A 21,537-nucleotide genomic window follows, 5' to 3' on the forward strand; every position below is an offset into this window, starting at 1 on the left:
AGGATAAATATACTAAAGATTGCGAGGCGCTCAGATGATGGGAGCTATAGAAAGGCCTACGATGGATAGATGGACTCTTTTGATCCCTCAGCCCTGCCATGTTCACAGGATGTAGATCAGTAAAGGTATTATTCCCGCTGGTTTCTTACAGTCAGAGCCCGCAGCCCGTTCGTTTGCCTCCTCGGAAGCAGATGAGCAGGAAGTGTCAGAGGAGAACTTTGAAGAACGGAAATACCCTGGGGAAGTTACCTTAACCAACTTCAAGCTTAAATTCCTTCCCAAGGACATCAAGAAGGAGCTACTCACGTAAGTCCTGCCTCTTTGACGGCAGAGCCAAAGTGAAATGTATAAAATGCTCAGGACCGCCGGGAAGGGTGGGGAGGTGGGACTCAGTTTCAAAAAAAACCACACAACTAAAATGTTCAACATTGTTTCATACTGTGATGGTCTTATTTAATCCAAACACTTCAAACCAAAAGCTTCAAGAGAAATCTCATCCTCTGACTACTTCTCATTATCAAGATGAAGTGTTATCCCAGATGGTCTTCCTGGAACTGTGTAATGATTAAAAGAACCTAGTTGAAAGTTCTGTAGTCCCAGGATTCATGAAAGTGTCTGTGAAAACGTAATTTCCGAGACCATTTCCCCTATATATTCCCCCTTAAAATTAATACTTGTGCAGTGACCGAGGGAAAGAGTTTGCCCAGCACCCTGCCTCCTCAGGTATGAGATGCTAAACTATTCTTTGAAGTCAATGTGGCCAAGGGATCTTGGTACCTCCCAGCTGGTGCTCAGAACCCAGTGCATCATGCTCAGAGTTGAAAAGGCAGGTAAGCAGGCAGTTTTGCAGCCATCTCAGCTAGTGGAACAGTGTTTTCTGGCAACACAGAGCAGTGAGTACAGTCCCCTTGAAGAAAGCTATAAAGCCCCTACAATGTATACTATTGAAACAACGCAACTGTATACTATTGCACTGTGTGCTACATTTGAGAGGGCCCTGAACCAAACCCCAGACCTAAATGCCCGTAGAAACTTGGAAAGTTTGGATCCAGAACTTTTCAGCTGGATCCCTCTCCTTAGGAGAAGATGAAGCACCCTGGATCCGTATTGCTCATGTGAACAAAAGGGAGAATTCAGATCCTGATCCAAACACTGCAGCTTGGACCCAGCTCTACTCTAAAGGAATGCTGGAGTAAACTGTTCAGATGCAAGGTGTGGCAGGCTGATCCCCAAAGTAAAGTAAACTTGTCAATGGAGCTATAATTCCTAGGCTTATTTCCAGAGTAACTCTGACCTTTGTAAATATAAGGTAGGAAGGGCTCAACAAGCCTTCATTTCGCTAACCTCTTTCAGTCTAGCTCATTATTTGGCTATGCAAGTGGGAGGTTTGAAGGGGAGTATTTGATGCTGGGAGGAAACGGGGGATATGTGGAAGTCCCAGGTGAGCAGAGGAAGAGGGGAAAGAATACTTCCTACATGAGCAAAACACATAACGAACCCCATAGGCAAAATTTTAAAGTTTTTTTTTTCCAGAAATGGTGTGAGCATCAATTTCTGGGGTGGGTAAGCCAAGTTCTCCCTGACCCCTGGCAGTATTCAAAGAGAGACTGTTTCATAGCAATGAACAACTCTGGAAAGGAATCTTCCTGGTGTTCTAGGCAGCTCCAAGCTTCCTTTCCATACCATGGACACAAGTCCTCTTTGATCCTTCTGCCATGAACTACATGCACTGGATGCAGCCCATTCATGAGCAAACTCACTTGTCATGTCGATTTAAATTTTCATGCCCATGTGCTCCCTGCGTCACCTCAAGATGCTGGTAGCAAGTGTCTGGGAAAGTGTTGCCCATTTCTGTCATGTTTATGGCCACCGTACCCATACAAGTTTCTAGTGCCACACAGCAATGTATATTGTTGGTTGAACATCTGTAAATTAATCGTAGTTCCAGTGATGATATATTCTTTTTATTACTGTGAGGGGGACTTTAGGTTGATTTTCCTTTCTGTATCTTGGTGTGAGTAACCTTTGCATGTGCCCCTTGTCCCATAATGCAGAGGGAGTGGAGGCAGCAACAGCAGAGGGTATAAAACAAGTTGTTTTGTGGGGCATCAGAAACGGGAGTCCCAGGACCATCATCATGGACAAACTATGAGGTAGTTGTCCTGCCCTAGTACTAAGAATCTATCCAGTTCCTGTGCACTGTGTATTGATGTGGGTTGCTTCTTTCTGTGTTCAGAGTATAGCCATCTCCTTTCCCCCAACCCATTCTTGATATTTCTACTCTCCCACACCCTCAAAGGTGCCATGTTTTTCAACCCTCTGACCAGATCCTGTCATTATTGCTTTGTGCATCTACCATGGTTGCTCCAGGCTGATGCAAGACACTCCCTCCCCATAAGGGTTGGGGGCATTGTCTTTGCAGAACTCCCACAATCCCTTCAGCTTGGGCAGTTAGGGATAGGACCAGACCCCAAATTTGGAACCATGAATAATACCATCTAATGCTACCATTAAGTCACTGGGCTTGTTTCTATGTAGAGATCTGTACCATGGCTGGGCAAGCTGTGCTATGGAAGGGCAGGGAGGGAGGCCATATTACAGGAGTGCCGAGGCAGACACAATGCCTCTGCCCTGCTGTGGGAATTCACTAAGAAGCAGATCTTGCACCTCTCTTTGGAGGTGTAGCTTGTGCTCCCCCAGCACTGGCCTGGAGGCTGGTGGGCTTTTCCAGCAGCCAGGGAAGGGAAGCAAACTCCACACCCAAGTCCTTCAGAAGTCCCTTTCCTCAGAGTGCTTTTTATTGTTTACCACGATAGTCAGACAACAGAATAAAACAGCTCTGCTGAAATCACTGACCATAATACCCAAAGGCCTCAAGAGGTCACGATCTTCCCTTGTGATACCCCTGGACCCAGCTTCTTCTTCCTTATATACTCCACCCAGACATGTGACAGGCAGGGATCTCTCAACCCTTTCCAAGTTGCTGCTTTTACCTGGTCACATGGCCTCATTTCACTAGCCATGGCCATGTCCCGACCCATTTGGCATATTGACCACTGCTAGTGGCACTCTGGCTCTCCCAGCATTGGTCCTTATGGAGCACCAAGGATGGAGGAAGATGGCTCCCTAAAATCCCCAGCGTACCTTGCAAACCCATGCAGTGGGAGCCAGAATCCAGCCCAAAATATTTCATTAGCGCTAATTCCCAGATATGGTCCTGAACCCAGGAATCCATATTTGAAGACTGTGTTTGGCTACTGTTATAGTAAGCCCCACCGTAAGCAAATGTAGCTGTGCAATCACATGCAGCATTATGGATTTTATTTCCTGAATATCACAAACCACTACATGTGTCCCATTGCCTATAAGATTCATTGGGAAGCAGTGGGAAGGTAGAGATATAAAACAAAGCCAGGATAAACCATCTGTCTGCAGTATGGCCAACTCGAAGTGTTCAAGAATGATGAGTGAAGCCCCAGATATCATGAGATTTATTTTTTAAATTGAGGTCTTTTAATTTGCCTTCAGGTGATGGAACATTTAGGATTCACATTTTCAAGCTTTTCTCTGTAGCCTTGAGTGCTAGAAACTGAAAGAAAGCAAGCTGTAATAACTAGACCATCACTTGTCAGGAATGGTCTAGTTATTTATCTTAGTCCTGCCTTGAGTGCAGGAGACTGGACTAGATGACCTATTGAGGTCCCTTCCAGTCCTACACTTTTATAATCCTATGAAAGCTGAGATTCGCAGATAATCACCTGATTCCAGCAGCTGGGGATTCTAACAAAATGTCACAAGACTGCGATAAAAACCACGAGAACTGGCAATACTGAGTCTGTAAAGCTGGTTTTCCACATTCAGGCTGTTTTAGTTCCTCCTTTTACAAGCACAAACAAAATACCCCAAGCAAACAATCTTTTTACTCATTCTTCATATTTTGCCACAAATTCCTTCAAAGAAGGAAAGGTCGCCGTGGCCTTTTGGGAACAAAGGGAAAGAGAGCAGGCCAAAAAGGAAGCAGTTGGGTTTTTTTGTACAGATTTCTACCGGCTGCTAACACTAATAAGTAAATATCAAGGCCAATGCTAAGTTGTGCTAACAAAATCCAGAACACACACCGGTATTTCACCTACCCAAAGAGCCCTGGCCCACACACCAACCAAATTTCTTTTATTTTTCAACCAAGAAAGGTTTCTTCCCTGTTTTTACCCATGCATGAATCTTTCAATGAGTTTATTTCTTTTTGGCACTTACACTTTTTATTATTTTTGTTCAGTTGCCCTACCCCAGGCTGTGATGGCAGTGGACACATCACGGGAAACTATGCCTCTCACCGCAGGTTTGTTAACCTACTGTTTCAGGTTCTGACTCTTTAGACTACATATTTTTTTAATCGTGTGGATGGTTTGGTTCTGTTTCCTTCTCCCCTTCCTTCGCCCTTCCCCTCTTTTTCTTAATTTTTTTGGGCTTATCCAGATATTCCATCTCTTCTCTTTCAGCCTTTCTGGTTGTCCTCTTGCTGACAAGAGCCTCAGAAACCTCATGGCTGCCCACTCTGCTGACCTCAAGTATGTTTGCGCTAAACTCAAATCTCCTTTTTTTTTCTCCCTTGTGCTATGCTCTTGCTTTCCACCTACCCCTCATCTTTAGAAAACCCAATCAAAATCTGCCTGCATGGATCCCCAGTGTGTGAGCCAAACATCTTCCCTTGGCTTGGGGAGGAGGGAGAAAGGTTGAGATGGGCTCTTGGTCCATGACTTGGGCTCCTAGGCGCTGTGGTAATACAAATAATAAATTATAATAATATTAATAATAAGACAAGAGCATCAATGCTCAGAAAGTCTCATTGTGAAAGATGAAGTTCCATGACGATGGTCAGATGTATGATTTTAACCCCGGGGCAGATTTTTGTTGGCTGCAGTGGAAATGTGCTGTTTTCTTTTCACTTGGTGTCTCCTTCTGAGCTCCTGTAGCCTATGTAACACTATTATCTTTATCCTAAAACACTTTATATAGTGCCATAGCTGTCCTGTACAGAATTGCTGTTGGTAAAATACTTGTTACCCATCAGTATCAGAAGGAAGCTAGCTCTTTGCAAGCAACCTAACAACCTAATTACATGCAAAACATTGGGTGTTGTTCTCAGGGGCGGCTCTATGTTTTTTGCCGCCCCAAGCAGGGCAGTCAGGTGGCCTTTGGCGGCATGCCTGAGGGCAGTCCGCTGGTCACGCGGATTTGGCGGCGTTTCTGCGGGCGATCTGCCGGTCCCGCACCTTCGGCGTACCCGCCACCAAAGCCACGGGACCGGCGGACCTCCCACAGGCGTGCCGCCGAAGGCTGCCTAACTCCCGCCCTCATGGTGACCGGCACGCCGCCCCAGGCACGCGCTTGCTGCGCTGGTGCCTGGAGCCACCCCTGGTTGTTCATTACCAAATGGGAGATAATTCCATACATTCAATGGGAATTTGATTTGAGAGAGAGGGAGCAGAAGCACCATCATTCATAGGGCCAGATTCTCAGCTGCTGCAAATAGGTACAGTTCCAGCAAGGTCAGTTAACTGGCCCAAAGCATTTCATTGGAGTTCAGATTTGCACTGTTTTCATATATGATCCTGAATCAAGGAATCCGTATTTGAAATCTGTATGCAACTCTACTCTACCCACGGTTTCACCCCTCCCAAATCCTTATTAACCTTCATGGAGCTACACTGAGTTACCCAAGCTGAGGTTCTGGCTCAGAATCTTTAATAAGGGTCCTAAGGCTTATAGGAGAGTTTGTCAGGTTTTGTCATAACTTCTCTCCCCTAAGGAAAATTCAGGCCAAACCTCTAGATTTTTTTTTCAAAGGTGTGGCAGGATACTTAATATCCCTCCAAAAAACCTGGAAAATAAAGCGTTGTGAATCATTATTCTATATATATTAGATGGAGCCAGTCTGTGCCATTTGTTTTCTTGTTGGTTGATTTTTCACTTCGGATTCAGCAAAGCTTTGTGTGGATATTATAATGATTATTATGAATTGAATTTGTATTACAGTAGCATACAGACGTCTCGGCTGAGAGTGGGGTCTATTTGTGCTAGGCTCTGCTCAGGCCCATAGCAAAAGGCTGTCTCTGCCCATCAGAGGTTACCATCTAAATAGGCAAGACAAAGAGGATAGGAGGGGAAACAGAAGAATGGGCAAATTACTTAAATTTTCAAAGGTCACATAGACGGTGAGCGGCAGAGCGAAGAATCAAACCCAGATCTCCTATCTATACACTACCTCCCAATAGATAATTCAGTCGGGCTGATTGAAATTTTTGCGTTGAAACTGTTTTTCTGTGGAAAATTGGGTTTTCAACTAACTGAAATTTTCAAAAACCTATTTTCCAACCAAATTTGCAATTCAGCCTTATCCTAGGACATGTCTAAGTTGTGAGCCTCCCTTGGATGAAACAGAAGTCTAATTTATATAATTATTGGAAAGCTCCTTACTCCTGATGAGGCATAACCTACTTCTCTCTCCCCCCATCCTAACGCATGTTGTGGTTCTTTAACATCTGGTCAGCTATGTGTTCACGCTTACCTGTTTAAATACCTCTAAACGTTCTAGTTAAGAAATATTGAGAGGCTTAACAGATACTCAGGTGTGTCTTTGGGTGAATGTATTATTGACTCAGAATTATCAGGCTCTTCACAATCACTTTTTCTCTCACTTCTGATCCTACAGTATCGAATTTCCAAACATGGCTGCCCAACATGTGGCTGCACAAACAACAACAACAAAACTGAGTTTATGTGAGCATGTGCAACAAATGTGCCATATGAGCAAATGTAAATTGGTCAATTGCATATAAGCAGCCGTTGTATCCACAAATACTATAACCACTTGAAAATACAGTTTTATAGGTGGTCCTTGAGGCTTACGTGTTAAAAATGTGGCCCCATGTCATGTTAAAAATAAACGTTTTATTACAACACAAGGGATTCTTCCATAGTCAGACTGGTGTAATTCCTTTCTCTTTGCATTTTTCCTCATGTCTGTACAGCTTTTGGGGCCTCTTCCAGAAGTGCCAAGTTAAAAATAGGGACATGGCTTTTAACTGCACTGAAATACTTTGGGCCAGGAATGCTTAATGGAGGGACAGGAGGGGAAAATGGTAAATATTTTATTCAAAAACCTAGAGACTGTCCTACCTAATTAGGGATGTTAGGTATGCACAGCTATAGCTGCTTTACTAGCATGGTATTAAAACCTATTCCACCCCCTTAACAACAACAACACCCTCCCCCCCGCCATATCCTAATACTACCCTTTATAGCAATACCACCTTGGAATCCTGAATCTGAAATGTGTTTCCTCATGGAATTGGGGTTTTTTCCATCACAAGGTAGGGATGGGCAAAAGTAGTTTGGATAAAATAAGAACTGAGCTGAAACATCAAACTAAATCAAATTCAAACCTTTTCTGAGATTTGAAAAAGTGGTGTTTGTGGTGTTTTTTCATTTTGTTTTGTTTACATATGTTTTTCTGTCTTATAAAATGGAGGGGGAAATGACTATCTACCTCACAGAAGTATTGGGAGGTTGAATTAGTTAATGTTAATACCTTGTTATGGAGGTGGAAAGCACAGTATCTATATGGTCAGTGCTAAGTACAATACAGATAATATTTTTAAAGATATCTTTATTTAAGCAATATTCCTCCATGCTTTATATAGTAGCCCAAAGAATGACCACTGGATTATTTCACCACTGCTAAGAAACATTACATTTTATTAGGAACATTGACCATATTCGCTGTGGATCAGCAAAAAGGTATTGGCTGCAGGTGTATCTGAAACTGTAATTTATTCAGAAAATTTGTTGGTCAATGGATACCCCGAATTGACATTTTTCACCTGAACACATTAATGGTCTGGTGCTAACACCAACCCGTGATACAAACCAGAGAAATCCTGGCTAGCACTAAATCTCCAAACCTAATAGAGTATTATTATTTGTCTGTGCTTCTGTGCTGGTTTAGCACATTTATAAAAGGGGAAAATAGATTCCAAAGATATTAATGATATTATAGTGTCACTTTTTTCACAATTCTAGATCAGGCTATGTCAGCACCATTATAAATTCTATTTCAGGGGTTAATCTCTCAGATATAAAAAATTAGCTGCAGGCCAAAACATCCAATACAAGGTATCTGTCAGGGATGATTTCTTTGAAGATAATTAAAAATAAAAACCAGATAATTCTCTTCACCTCTTTAAAGGCACTGAGAGGCAAGAAGGAATTAGACGTCAGTGATACATATCTAAAACAATCCTAGAACTACAGAGAAATAGCTCTACTTTCAGATTTTAAAATGCAAAATCCTGGTGCCCTGTAGTCTCCCAGGCCTGTAGTTTGAAAGTTTTAGACATTCCAATCCCAAATCACAGCTGGTTGAAAAAGGTGAAATTTTCTGACAAAACAGGGATAAAATTTTCACACAACGTTTTTTTATTTTCCAACCAGCTCTAGTTCAAATGCTTAGGCAGCTTTCAAAATCTCCGCTTTAGTTGGTCTGGACACCTATAGAAAAGGTATGAAAAAAAGGCATTTATCTGAGGATTGTGCAGCTTTAATCATGGTAGATTCCACGCTGACACTCAAGTGTATTGCCAATAAGCCAGAGATGTACATCGCGGTAGTAGGCAAAAACGAAATTGTTGACTGTGTGGGATGTGACTATGTAGTTGTGTTCATAATAGATTGGGCTCAGGGGCCACATTCACGTTACACGTTTGAGCATTATGTTATGGGGACATTTTGGAGATATTTAAATAGCTGGGCATTTAGGGATGAATTCTACTCCCAGTGAAGCCAGTGGCAAAACTCCCATGGGGTTCAGTCACACAGGATCTGGCCCATATGCCTTAAAAGGAAGGGACTAAGAAAATGTCCAACCAGTGTAGCAAGGTTCACTCAACACGAGTAAATGGTAAGATGAAGGGTTCACAGTCTAAGGGTTTGTCTACCCTGGGGATGTGACCCAACCACAGCCACCTGGGTAACCTGAGCTGGTGCATCCCTAGTGTAGACCGGCAAAGCCACTATAAGCAGTAGTTTGTAGTGGTGCAACCTACCCTGGCAGCTAGGCAGGGAGAGCTGCATTCGTGTAAATTCTAGCTTATAGCACTCTGCCTGTCTACACTAGGAGTAGGGTCTACACCTGTAATTAGCCACCAATGACTGTGTTCTCTAGTGTAGACAAGCCTAAGTGTAGGAGACTGGATCTTCAGGAAGGAGTTCTCTCTCACTCTCTCTCTGGTATTCAAACTCCCATTGGAAACAAATGGCAAACCTCCAATTCATTTCACATATCCCCAGTGAGTTCTCATTCAGATACTGAAACTTGACTCAAAACTTTTGTTAGCTAATTTGCAGGCTGGCATGCAGGTAAATCATTTCCTCTGCTAAAGCTACTCGCATCTTTTGTGTGTCCCCATGACAACTTTTATTTCTGCCGCATTACCTACAACATTCGCAACAGAGCGTTCTGCTCATCACAGTTCATATTCCAACACTTTTTTCACTGCTTCCATGGCCCTAATTACTCACTGTTCGACTTGCTCAATTATCTCTTGCTTGGTAACAGTTTAAGCCAAAGCCAGCTTTCATGCCATTTTAAATGATCATAGAAAGGTTGGGAAATGAGCTGCATTGCCGTGCTCTTATTTTTTTCCTTTCATGCTTTAATTTCATTTATGTTTTTGAATGTTGGATGCTGTACCTTCAGATGAAGAACAGCTGGCAAAAGCTGAGCAGAAATGTACAGCCAATCATTTCTTTATAGCTGGTATAGGAAGGATTTGCAGTATTGCAATGTTAAAAAAAAAATCATAAACTCATGACGCCCCATGTGAAGTGACTTGGACTACAGCTTAGGTCAATATAACTAATGTCGCTCAGGGGTGTGAATAAGCCACCCCACCGCACCCCGAGCAACGTAAGTTACACCGATCTAAGCACCAGTGTGGACAGCGCTGTGTTCCACCAGCATACCCCCAACGAGCAGCGGTAGCTGGATTAATTAAGACGACTGGAGAGCTCTCTCCTGTCGGCTTACAGCAGGGGTCTCAAACTCAAATGATGACGAGGGCCACATGAGAACTAGTACATTGGCCCGAGGGCCGCATTACTGACACCTCCCCCCGTGCCACCCTCGGCCCCTCCCCCACTCTACCCCTTCCACGAGGCCCCGCCCATTCCCTGCCCCCATTCCAACCCCTTCCCCAAAATCCCCACCCCAACTCTGCCCCCTCCCTGCCCCCAGGGGGTACAAGAGGGTTGTTGCAGGGGCTCAGGGCAGGGAGTTGGGGTCTGGGATGCAGGAGGGGTGACGGGTGCGGCAGGGGGTCAGGGTGCAGGGGGGGCTCAGGGCAGTGGGGGGAGCTGTGCGGGGTGGAGCAGGGGGTTCAGTGCAGGGGGTCAGAGTGCAAGGTGCAGCATGGGGCTCAGGGCAGGCAGGCAGGCAGGGAGCCTGCCCTGCCCCCGCTGCGCATCAGGCCAGACCCGCTCTAGAAAATAACCCCGCAGGCCGCATGTTTGAGACCCCTGGCTTACAGCATCCGCACTGGCAGCGCTACAGCGGTCTTAGTGCCAGCTCTTACTGAGAACGGTTCCACAGCCGAAAGCAACTAGGACCCTGATTGGTAGTATTACCAGAAAGGAAAAGGACTGAATGAGCATGGAGACTGAACTAGCCTTTCACCTCTAGATAAGGTACTGTCAGACCAGCGATAAGGCACAGTCACAATCAAATGGTCTTGTGGTTAATTTGCGGGCTGGGGATTTAGAGATCTGGGTCCCTGGCTCTTCCACAGAATGACCATGAGCAAATCGCTTGACTTCTCTGTGCCTCGGTTCCCCATTTGTAGAATGGGGATAATAATATTTCCCTGCCTCAAGGTGGCACTGTGAAGCTAAATTCACTGGCATTTGTGAAGTGCTCAGTTACCATGGTGATGAGTGCATACAAATGATAATACACACATAAAAATGACAATTAGATTACAGCAGGGGGGACTTGCACTCTTGCAGCCCTCACTTTACCTGTTCTGTGTGTAAACTTCAGTCTCCAGAGTTGTCCGTCTTGAGCTGAGACCTACTCATCAGCCTCCTCCTGGCACTGGCCAAGATGGTCATCTACCAATCCACGAGAAGGGAACTTGGCAGGGAGGTTTTCTGTGACTATGGGGCCTTCTTCCATTCCCTCATCTTTTCGTGTCCTCTGGGTGGCATCCACTGGCTCCTTGGACTCCTTCACCGAGCAGTGGGCACTGTTTGGGGTTCTCTGCTTAGAGTCCCCATCCAATACCCTTGTTTTGAACCCTGTATCATTTGTTGTCCCATGGAATCAGTTGTTTTCTGGGCTGAAGGAGCGGGCCTTTTGTCCTGGTGTATTTAGGGCCACCCTCCATAAATTCATATAGGCCTGAGCCGAGACCTTCTCATCAGCCTCGCCATCCATCAATCCAGGAGGAGGGAAGCTCGATGGGGAGGTTCTGTGTGGCTATGCGACTTTTTTCTAGTCCCTTGTACATGCACAGACCTGGGTAGAGTTACTCTGGGTGGTATCCCCTGACTCCTCAGGTTCTTTCTTGGAGCAGTGGGCATTGTCCAAGGTTCTCTGCTCGCCTTCTGATTTCCCTTATTTTCACCCTATGACCTGCATCCCCAGCCCTGTTCATTTGTGTGTGTGTGTGTGTGTGTGTCTTCCTGCCCCTCACTCAATTGATACCTGGATTCTGTTCCCACACCTAAAGAAACAGGCCTTCTGCTGTTTTGGGCTCCACCCACCAATGCCCATCATCAAATAGGCCTGAGCCTTTCACTTTATTTTTGTTTAAATTGTACAACGCTATCTACCCGTTTTCAAATGGTTTCCATTTGGATTTGCGGTGTGAACAACGTGGGTTGTGTATTATTACGAACTATTTTGGAGGGGCTGGAGGGAAGGAAAAAGAGAGCTGCATCCAGTTAGATGCTCTCCAGCGCTTCCTTTAAAAAGTGGGCTATCCTAATGTTTCCTTCAATCAATCTGCCAAGCCCTTGCTAATCATTGTTTCCCATTGTTCCTCAGGTGCCCAACTCCTGGCTGTGATGGTTCTGGTCACATAACAGGAAATTATGCATCACATAGGAGGTAAGAGCTTCACTGAAATTAGTTTGTTCCATGGCCTCTTTTTATTTTTTTCCTCTGCAGTGGGCAGAGTTGTAAAGTTCTGAATAAAACATTAATGTTACTGACAACTGAAGCCTATTTTCGTCTCTTTAATCTGACTTTTTTTTTTTTTTTTTTTTTTCTAGATTTTTTTTAAAAGTTTTTTTTATTAAATTAAAAAAAAAAGGTTTATTTTTTTCTTTTTTCTGTTTTTTTTTTTCTTCTCTTTATTCTGTTTTTTTTTTTTTTTTGATGTTTCCAGCATTTGATTAGAAGCTCTCTTCAGCAGAATAAAAGACAAAGGGTCAGATTTTAGCTGATGCAATGTTCCTGTTGATAATGCTGCCTATTTATGACTTCTATTATGACTTTAGAACATTAATAGAAGAGATCTAAGCCTTCTGTTTCAACAATTCCATTAAACATTGCAGTCTGTTAGCAGATATCGCCTTATCTAGACACCATTAATTACTATCCATCTCCCTCAAAATGTGCTCTTTTTTTTCCCTCCTCACTTCTCCTCATGATGTGAGACTCCGAAATGAGCGAGATCAAAACACTACAGTACATTCAAGGGAAAGATGAGTGAGGCAGGGGAATATTAGAAGCGGTAATTCTGCCAATGAGACGGGCCTTTCTTCTCTTTTTAAACATAGTCTGTCAGGCTGCCCCCGTGCCAAGAAAAGTGGCATCAAGATAACCCCCACGAAAGATGACAAAGAAGACCCGGAGCTGATGAAGTAAGTCCCGAGGAAGTTCCTGAGTAGATCCTTTCAGGATTTGGAAACTGATCAATTTCAATAACTCATGCAGCATTACATAGATTTACACACATGTGTAACTTTACACCGTCCATTGATGTCAATGTGAATTCTCGCTGTGCCTAATGTTAAGCATATGCGTAAGTCTTTGCAGGCTCAGGACCTTAATTTGAAGTGGTGATTGGGGAGGGAGGTAGATATTGTAAAATATTTTCCATTTTTTCCTGTTTAGTCTTCCCCACAATCCAAAATACTTTTGAAATTTGAAGAATTTTGACTAATCCTAGAGCTTGCAACAAAAAAAAAAGCGGGGGAGGGAGAATTTGTGGTCAATTTTTCCCACTTATTTTCCAAATTTGAAATGTAGAAAATTTTTCACCAGCTCAATTTATTCATTTCCTGTCACCTTTTCTCTTAATACTTCATAAAGAAATTGCTGTTCTTATAACTGACCAGAGTTTCTGTCTAAGTGTTCTAGGCTTCCGTCCTGGCAAAGAGCAGTCCACGGGCGATGCTGAGTTCCCTCAACTCCCATTAATGCCAGTGGGAATTGAGGGCATGCAGCACCTCACAGGATTGGGCCCATGACAACACTGAACAGGACTTAATTAGTTTGGCTATTTCATGCTGTTAATGTATGCTCAAAGAAGCGCTCCGCCCCTCGCCCCCTCCGGCCCCCGCACTTACAATAGGCCCTAGAGCAGTGGTTCTCAGCCTATTTACCATTGTGGGCTTCATATGCAGCTCTCTGTGTTATGTGGGCTGCATCCACACAATATATATACTACCTGTATGGACCTGAGGATATCACGTGGGCTGCAGCTGTGTGCTGATTGGGCCGCAAATGGCCTGCGGGCTGCAAATTGAGAACCACTGCCCTAGAGTCTCTGGCTGAGATTTTCAAAGCATGTAGGGGATTGAGGAATGGAGATTCTAAACCCCTTAGGCCACTTTGGAAAATCTCATTGACTGTGAAGTACCTTGTACTAGTTTTGTAATAAATGTGTGACACACAGGAGTAGTGGTAAGTAACTGAAATTTATTTTCTAGCCTCTGTCACCTAACATGGGTTACAGAAGGTTAGACCTCTGACACGTGACAAGAGTCAGATACCTTAACAGACAAATCTTACATCTTTGTACCAGAATAACCACAAAAAACAGCTGTTTCAGAATCCCACAACCCTTTTGCGGGAACCAGGAAGTGTAGAGCCAAGTGAAAATAATAATGAGCAAAAACATTTCAAACTTCCAAACAGGTTTTTGGAAAATTCTGTGTTGCCAACTCTCTTGATTTTATCACTGTGCTTGTGACATTTGGAGGGTGTTTTCTTTCGAGTCAAATCCTGGATTTATTTGATTATGAGACAATCTCGGTTTTCAGTTTTTTAGAAGTAAGTTACTAGCCATTGTGGTTGCGGAAAAGTTAGAAAACATAATCCAAGTGTACCCTAAGGTCTCAAAAACTGGAAGGCAAATTGAAAGCACCCCATTTTTTTTCATTTAAAAAAAATCTCATTATTTTTAAGACAATCTCATGGTTTGGAGGGGCCTGACTCATGGTTTTTGAATATATGGGGTTGATAATACCGTATTTTAGCCAAAACGATTTGTTCAACTCTAAATGGAAGTACCCAAAATGGGCATCTTTTCTGTTGGCCTGAGTTCTGGCTCGTGTTTTTGTGGGTGTAAAGTTTGTCCTTGCAGCATGTATTGCAGGTGAGTAAATCTGAGTATTTGTGCCTCTATATTTCCAATTTCTGCCCTCAATCAGGTTGATAAATTAGCAATTTGTGCTCCCTTTTCAGCTGCAGGTGCAAACATGTGGATGTGTAATGTACCTAAAGTGCTGTGCAACCTTCTGTCATGAACAGGGAAAATGACATATTGCTACTCACCAATGGGTGTCCACGGTAAATAGAGATGCAATAACTGATAGAAAGGATGTTTAAAAACTAGATGATATTTGAGCCATCTGCTCTGCTTTTAGTCTTCAATCCACAGGAAGAGAAGTATTTGGTTAAATGAGCCGTGTGATAATTAGCAGGAGTTTATTAAAAATTAAGCAATCTATTCTAAAATCTTCAGAAAAATCCTTTTTTGACATAAATGTTCTAAATTGCTAAGGGGGGAAAAAATCCATAATCTGATTCCATTAACCAATGGCACAGAGAGGGGAGTGAAAATCGAAAGACAGCACTGGCAAAGTGCTGACTGGCTCAATTTTGGCCCTGTAAGCACAACTGGCAATCAGCTACACCGTGTGTGCCATTTTGTTTAAATGTTTACTTCGCTGAGTTTGTCCCCTGAGATCTAAAATAGGGCTGATGCTGCATGAGTGAAGACACAGGAAATTCAAATGAAGGCAGAACTGTGGGCAAAGTATGCACAGGAAGCACAGTATAAAGGATCCATGGGAAGCTCCAATCTATGCATATGAAACTTACATACACTCACAAATATATATACAGAATAGATCACACATCAGTAAAAAGGAGAAAGAGGTCCTTGGTTGGACCATTGCATCCTTTTGCAGTTGTTGTGCATGTGTGCACACACTCACACGTGCAAAAACATACATACACACTTTATGATGGCAGCTGAAATAACTTCTATAGTCGAGCTGCTTGGAAACCAGAATTTTGACATTTTGGGTAATTTTGACATTTTAGGGAAAAAATGGTCCGAATTCTGAACAAAAAGCTGAAATTGTAACATATCCCACAAAATGAAAATTCCAAAGAAATTCCGTTCAGGACCATTGAAACATTTTGTTTTGATATGTTTGAATCATTCTGTTTAGATAAAGTCAAAACTTTTCATAAGTCAAAAACGGGTCATTTCAATAATGTTGAAACTTTTTGTTCAGATTTTATCATGTTGGTTCATTTCGCTTAGACTTTTATTTTATAAGAAAATATTATTAAGTATAATATGTTCTGTCTTTTTATAAAACATACTATATACAATATTAAAATTAATATTTTAATCTACTATAAAAGACTAAACAAATCAAAATGATAAAGTTGGAACAAAATGTTATGCCACTCCTGAGAAGAACTATTTTGATGTTAACAACACGAGAAGGTTGAAATGATTCAGTTTGGCTTTTCTCCTTCACAAGTTTTATTGAAATGGAAATGTTTCCATTTTGGCAAAGCTGCACTTTTTGATGGAAAGTTCTTCCATAAACATTTTTTGACCAGGTCTCTCATCTAGCACTTTACAGGTTAGATCCTCAGCTGTAAATGAGAATTGCTCAGTGCAGCCGTGGGGGGAAAACGGGCTTTGTGCTATCCAAAATCATGGGGCCAGCAGCCTGATTTATTCCAGCTGTCAGTGGCCCCCAGGGGCCATTTCAGCAGCAGCTTAGAGAGGCAAAAGGGCACCATGGTCACACTCCGTGTGTTGCACCAGTTCCCAGTGGAGTGGTGTGGCATAGGAGTTGTTATGCTGGCCTTACGCTGCCTGCATATTCCCCCCATGCAGGGGGAGCCACAGGGAACCAGATCTGCCAGCTTTAAGGTGCATTGCAGTGCTGGAAATAGCACAAAGTAGCCCCACCTGGCCCAAGGATCTGGCCCTTTATATTCAAAGTGCTTTACCAAGTTTTTCTAATGACCATCCCAAAAGCCCTGTGGCATAGGAGAGTAAGAATTTGACCCCACTTTAACTCCCCTGTCTCAGTTTCCTTTTCTGTAAAAGGACTTAAGTGAAAGAGCTGGGATTTTCTGAGGCTAGGTCTACACTACAGCGGGGTTCCGACCTAAGATACGCAACTTCAGCTACGTGAATACCGTAGCTGAAGTTGCGTATTTTAGGTCGGCTTACTTGGCGGTGAGGACGGGGGAAAGCTGACCGCTGCCGCGCTGCCGCCGACTCCGCTGCCGCCTCTTGTCGAGGTGGATTTCCGGAGTCGACGGCAGAGCGATCAGGGATCGATTTTACCGCGTCCTCACGAGACGCGGTAAGTCGATCCCCGATAGACCGATTGCTACCCGCCGGATCGGCGGGTAGTGAAGACATACCCTGACTCCCAGCCATACGTGCTGGATAAAACATTGCATCCAAATGGGGTAATGGGGGAAGATTCAGGACCCTCCTCCCCAGATGGCATAACCCTTCAGCCCGCAATCTGAGCGGCTCATCTGCATTTGCAAATATGCCCTCCTGTGTAAGGGTAGCACATTTGTGCACTGCCCTAGGAGCACCCCAGGACTTCTCCCTCCCCCCCCCCTCCACATTGCTCCAGGAGGAGAATAGTTCAGATCACTGTACCACACCACCTCTGCTAGCAGCATGTTGTTGGAGGACAGAGCTAAGCACCACCCACTCCATGCCCCTCCCCTACTTGGTCAGGGGAGTATCAGGCTTGCAGACCCGGGGCCCAGGAAGGCCATGCCGGGCTGTAAAGGGAAGCGAAATCCCCCATTATGCCACTGTATGGGCTTCAATATCTGTCCGTCCCTCAGTTCTTAACACGTGGAAGTGGCAATCAGAATAAAGGGAGCCCATCGGAGATGACTTGGGGGCAAAACAGCAATAAGAGGAAATGATCCCTTAGTTGCTGAGTTACCCTAGTCCTTGGGAAGTTAGCATTTTGTCTTCTATAACGAGGTACGCTCTGGTGAAGGTCCCAGCAGGTTTGCATTAAAGAGGCTTAACTGTAATTCCATTACTCCATCTGTGTACCAAAAGGCACTTGGAACTGATCCGAGTTTTGCACATTGCCACCGAGGAGAAAGTAATTTAGTCCCTGTTGTTTTGTTGCTCATCCTTCAAGTAATTTACTACAGATGTGATTGAACAGATCACCTCAACCTTCAGCCTACCCCGGCATTAAAAAACAACAACAGAGAATGGCTGTCTAATTGATCAGCCATTACTAACACTTCCGTTAAATAAAAAAAATTCAAGTCCAAGCCAGCTGTTTTGCACAATAAGGCTCTGGTTTATTTTTTACAATAAAAGTGTAATGAAAGTTAAATTAACAGTGTAAAATATGTAACGGTTGGGCCATAGAGGCTGAATTCTAAATGCGGGGGGGGGGTTCTTTCTTTCTTTCTTTCTTCTCTCCGCCCCCACCCCTTTTACTCCTGGGGATTCAGTAATTTGCTTGTGATCATATAAAAGCAACGCTGTTATGAATTTAGCAAGGCTCCTGCTGGCAGGGATATTATAAGTGAATTGTGCTGCATTTGCAGATGATTAAAATTGAGATCAGCGTTTTTCAAATTATCTTGGAAAAAAATGGGTGTATAGCTCCCTCCTCTGCTGTCAATTTCTTTTTATACAATATAAAAATAATAAGGGTAATCATTTCATTGGTGAAACGTAGGTTGTGATTTCCAGGAACAGCTCAGTGAATATTTTGATAGGAATGCTTGAAATCCCTAATTACTTTCCCAAAGAGGATGAGGGGGTTAGCGCTGCCATTTCATACCTACTTTTTTTTAATATATGGCATTCTCCCTTGAGTAATAAACTTTTAACTGTATTTATAATTGACTAGCCTCTTTAAACAAATGCAAACCACAGCAGAAACCTTAGCAGATGCGCCAGGTTTCATTGAATGACTGCATGCCATTAGCCAGTGAGTTTGGAGGCGGGGAAGGGGTGAGAGATTCCTTTGTATGGTGGCACTTTTCCACATGGCTACTACTGTAAGTTGTGTCTGCACTTCCATTATGAATCCCGACCTCCAGAACTTTATAGCCAGCCTTAAACATTTGCTGAAACATGGCCTGCAGAATTGCCACAGGGTCACAATCCAGAAACAATAGCTATTATTACTTTTTAATGTATCCCCTTAGCTTTTTAATTCTGAGTGGCAGAATAAAACAATGGGGCCCCAATCCGAAAATCACACCTTTGTACCTGAGTGATGTACCTGGCTGCGTGATGAAGGTCTAAACAAGTGACTGATCCGTGGAAATGTTTGTGTTTCCACAACACAAAAGTAGCTTTTAACAAATTATGATGATGCTCGTACTTTCAAAACCCCCTTGCCTTGACCTTTAGCAGAATTCTCAGCAATTATTGTCTTAACTGTGCTTGTTTTGGGAAAAGGGATTTAAAAGTCTGGATTTCCTGGCAAGAATGTCAGGTATGATTTGCTGTAGCTATGTAAAAACAGGTGCCCGTTGGTTTAGGGTTACCGTGGTGTCCATACAATCATTCCATCACCTACAGATAAAGTCCAGTTTGATGAGTGACTGTCAATCTTTGGAGTCATTGATGTAATCAAGATGTGTGGTTTGAGGATAAGGATTCTGACCTGGGTTTTAGTTCTTCTGTTGGAAGTTGAAAAGGATTAATGCTAATGTGCTCTCCCGAAGGGATTTTTCGGTTATCCAGTTAACAGATATACTCCAAATCTTTTTTACTTCCTTTTCTTACCCTCCAAGGTACCTCTCTTCCCAGACCACAACCCAGCGCTGCCTCCCAATGTGTCTTACTCTTTCCACTCCTCAAGACGGGCCAGTCTTGTCCCAAATGTGAAGAGTGGCACAGGAGAAAGAGGGTCACATTTCAGGAGAAACCTAGTCTGGTGTCATGAATGCAAGCCATGGCCAGGCTGCTAGCATACAAACTCTAGAGCCTCCAGGTGTAACACTAGCCTCTCGGCATCTTTAATCAAATTCTGTGCCCGGCAACTCTGTCTGCCTGATCTGTCAACTTATTACGAATGAAACCTGTAAATCTTTGTCTCCTGCTCCCCACCTATGGGGAGACAGAGAGGAGAAGGAAAGGAGAATGTAGTGAACTGAATTTGAGAGATGTGCTTTCCATCATCCATCCATGTACCCTCCATTTGCTCTCCAGCCTATCCACCCTTCACTTTCCCATGCCACTCCTCAGTTGTGATCCGCTCTTGGTCAACTCCCCAAATAACAAAAACTTGCTCACCCAGCAAATAACCTCACACTTCCACCTCTCGGCTGACAGCAAATTTAAGTGCTCTTGATTAATCTGTAATTTGGCCAAAAATCTACAATCAGTTTATTAGATTAAAAAAATAAAGGGGGGGACGACAAAATTCAGCTGGTTTCCACAATTGCACCCCACGAAAATTGGCTCAACATCTATTTTGTGTTTGTAAAACTGACGCATTGGCCAATGTTGCCATTGTAGTTAAGGAGATACCCCATCACTGTGGCCCTTTCTATGATGCCTTTACATTTAAACACTCATTTATTTTTTAAAAAAACAAACTAGAACAGCCAGTCAAAGTAAACCCTGAAATTGGTTTAAACATAAGTTACGGTCATGAGAAGGAGAAGCCACCGGAACCTTCAAAGATGAGACTTTCTATCTGTCCCTGTCTCATGTTGTTCCTCACGTCCCCCATTTCTGAGCTTCCCTGTGAATTTCTCAGTGAGTGCCAGACGCCTCACTGAAAGCAGTTGCGGATGTTAAATGATCACTAGTACGTGATGTGATGTTCATTCTGAGCTCTGCGTTGCTGTCCCTCTATATACAGGGTAGCCAAACACTCAGGGCATTATGGCCACCCAGTCATTATAAATTGATGCTGTGGGCCCACCGTTGTCTGGGAGCTGCTGCTCTGTTCTTATCTACACATTGCACCACCTCAGGCCACTGTTTCTTTGCCTGCCCATCCATTGTAGTTCTTATCATATATTCCCTCTGCTCACAAAGCTCTCTGTTATTTATGCTTTGTGCTGGACCCATCCCCTGCTCCTATTACTCTTTACCCTTGGCAACAAAAGGAGCCAGTGTAAGGAGATGACTTATCGTTGGCTGCTGCCCTGTGGAGTAGCTGCTATGCAGAGGGCCACACATGCCGAAATCTCTACAGCACTATTGAGTTATGCACTAGGGCTGCATTAGGAAAGCTGGAGGCTGTGTCACAAGAAATCCCTTGGCTACATCAAGATCCATGGCAAGAAGTCTGTAAAGCCTCAAGACGACAGTATTTAGGCCCCAGCTCAGCAAAGAACTTAAGCAGGGTGAGATTAAGGCCATAGGCCCCATAGGCCCATAGCTGGGGGGCCCTGGCTCCTGCAGGCAAGTGATCGTGACAGAATGTCCGCTTTCATTTAAAAACAATAGAGTACGTCTCTAGCCCTTGTGGTTGCAAAGAGAAGTCTGAAGCATGAAAGGAGCGTAATGGATGCAGTGGTGTCTGCACAGCAGAGTGTAGCCGATGGTGAGCCACGCCCCACCCAGTTTGCACCCAGGCCCACCCAGATCTGAGCAGTGGTGTAGCGCTTCCAGAGCGGTCTGGAGCATTGCTCCAGCACCTGAAATCCAGGATGGAGCGATGCTCCGTCACTTCGGAAAGCTACGCTCTGGCAGCTCTGCCTTGTCATTTTCTAAACCACCCCCTGCTCGTGCCCCTCTGGGCAGGCCGAGCCCCGTGTCTAGCGGTGTCAGGGCTAAGGAGGGGGTGGGGCCCTGCAGCACGAGGGCCCCACCTGCACATGGGCCTGCAGGTCACCTGATGCTGTGGCAGGCTCCTTTGAGTCTGCGAGAGCCCACAGGCTGGACTGGGGAGCTGTAGTGGGGAGGGCTTGGTCTCCAGCCTCCCAACCCACCCTTCAGGCTTCCCCTCCATTCCAGGCCTGGA

General features: G+C 44.0%; 1 protein-coding gene across 1 annotated transcript in view; it reads left to right on the plus strand.

Annotated features, from left to right (window-relative positions):
* MYT1 (myelin transcription factor 1) overlaps positions 1–21,537 on the plus strand; it is a 53,833-nt gene that overhangs the window by 24,914 nt on the left and 7,382 nt on the right. Inside the window, exons 12-16 of the mRNA XM_024219196.1 lie at positions 152–306; positions 4,277–4,339; positions 4,500–4,568; positions 12,104–12,166; positions 12,841–12,924. Coding sequence (XP_024074964.1) covers positions 152–306; positions 4,277–4,339; positions 4,500–4,568; positions 12,104–12,166; positions 12,841–12,924 — 434 coding nt within the window. The remainder of the gene's footprint in view (positions 1–151; positions 307–4,276; positions 4,340–4,499; positions 4,569–12,103; positions 12,167–12,840; positions 12,925–21,537) is intronic.

The sequence above is a fragment of the Terrapene carolina genome, unplaced genomic scaffold (assembly GCF_002925995.2).
Source record: "Terrapene carolina triunguis isolate 2854851 unplaced genomic scaffold, T_m_triunguis-2.0 Scaffold130, whole genome shotgun sequence".
NCBI classification, from domain to species: domain Eukaryota; kingdom Metazoa; phylum Chordata; order Testudines; family Emydidae; genus Terrapene; species Terrapene triunguis.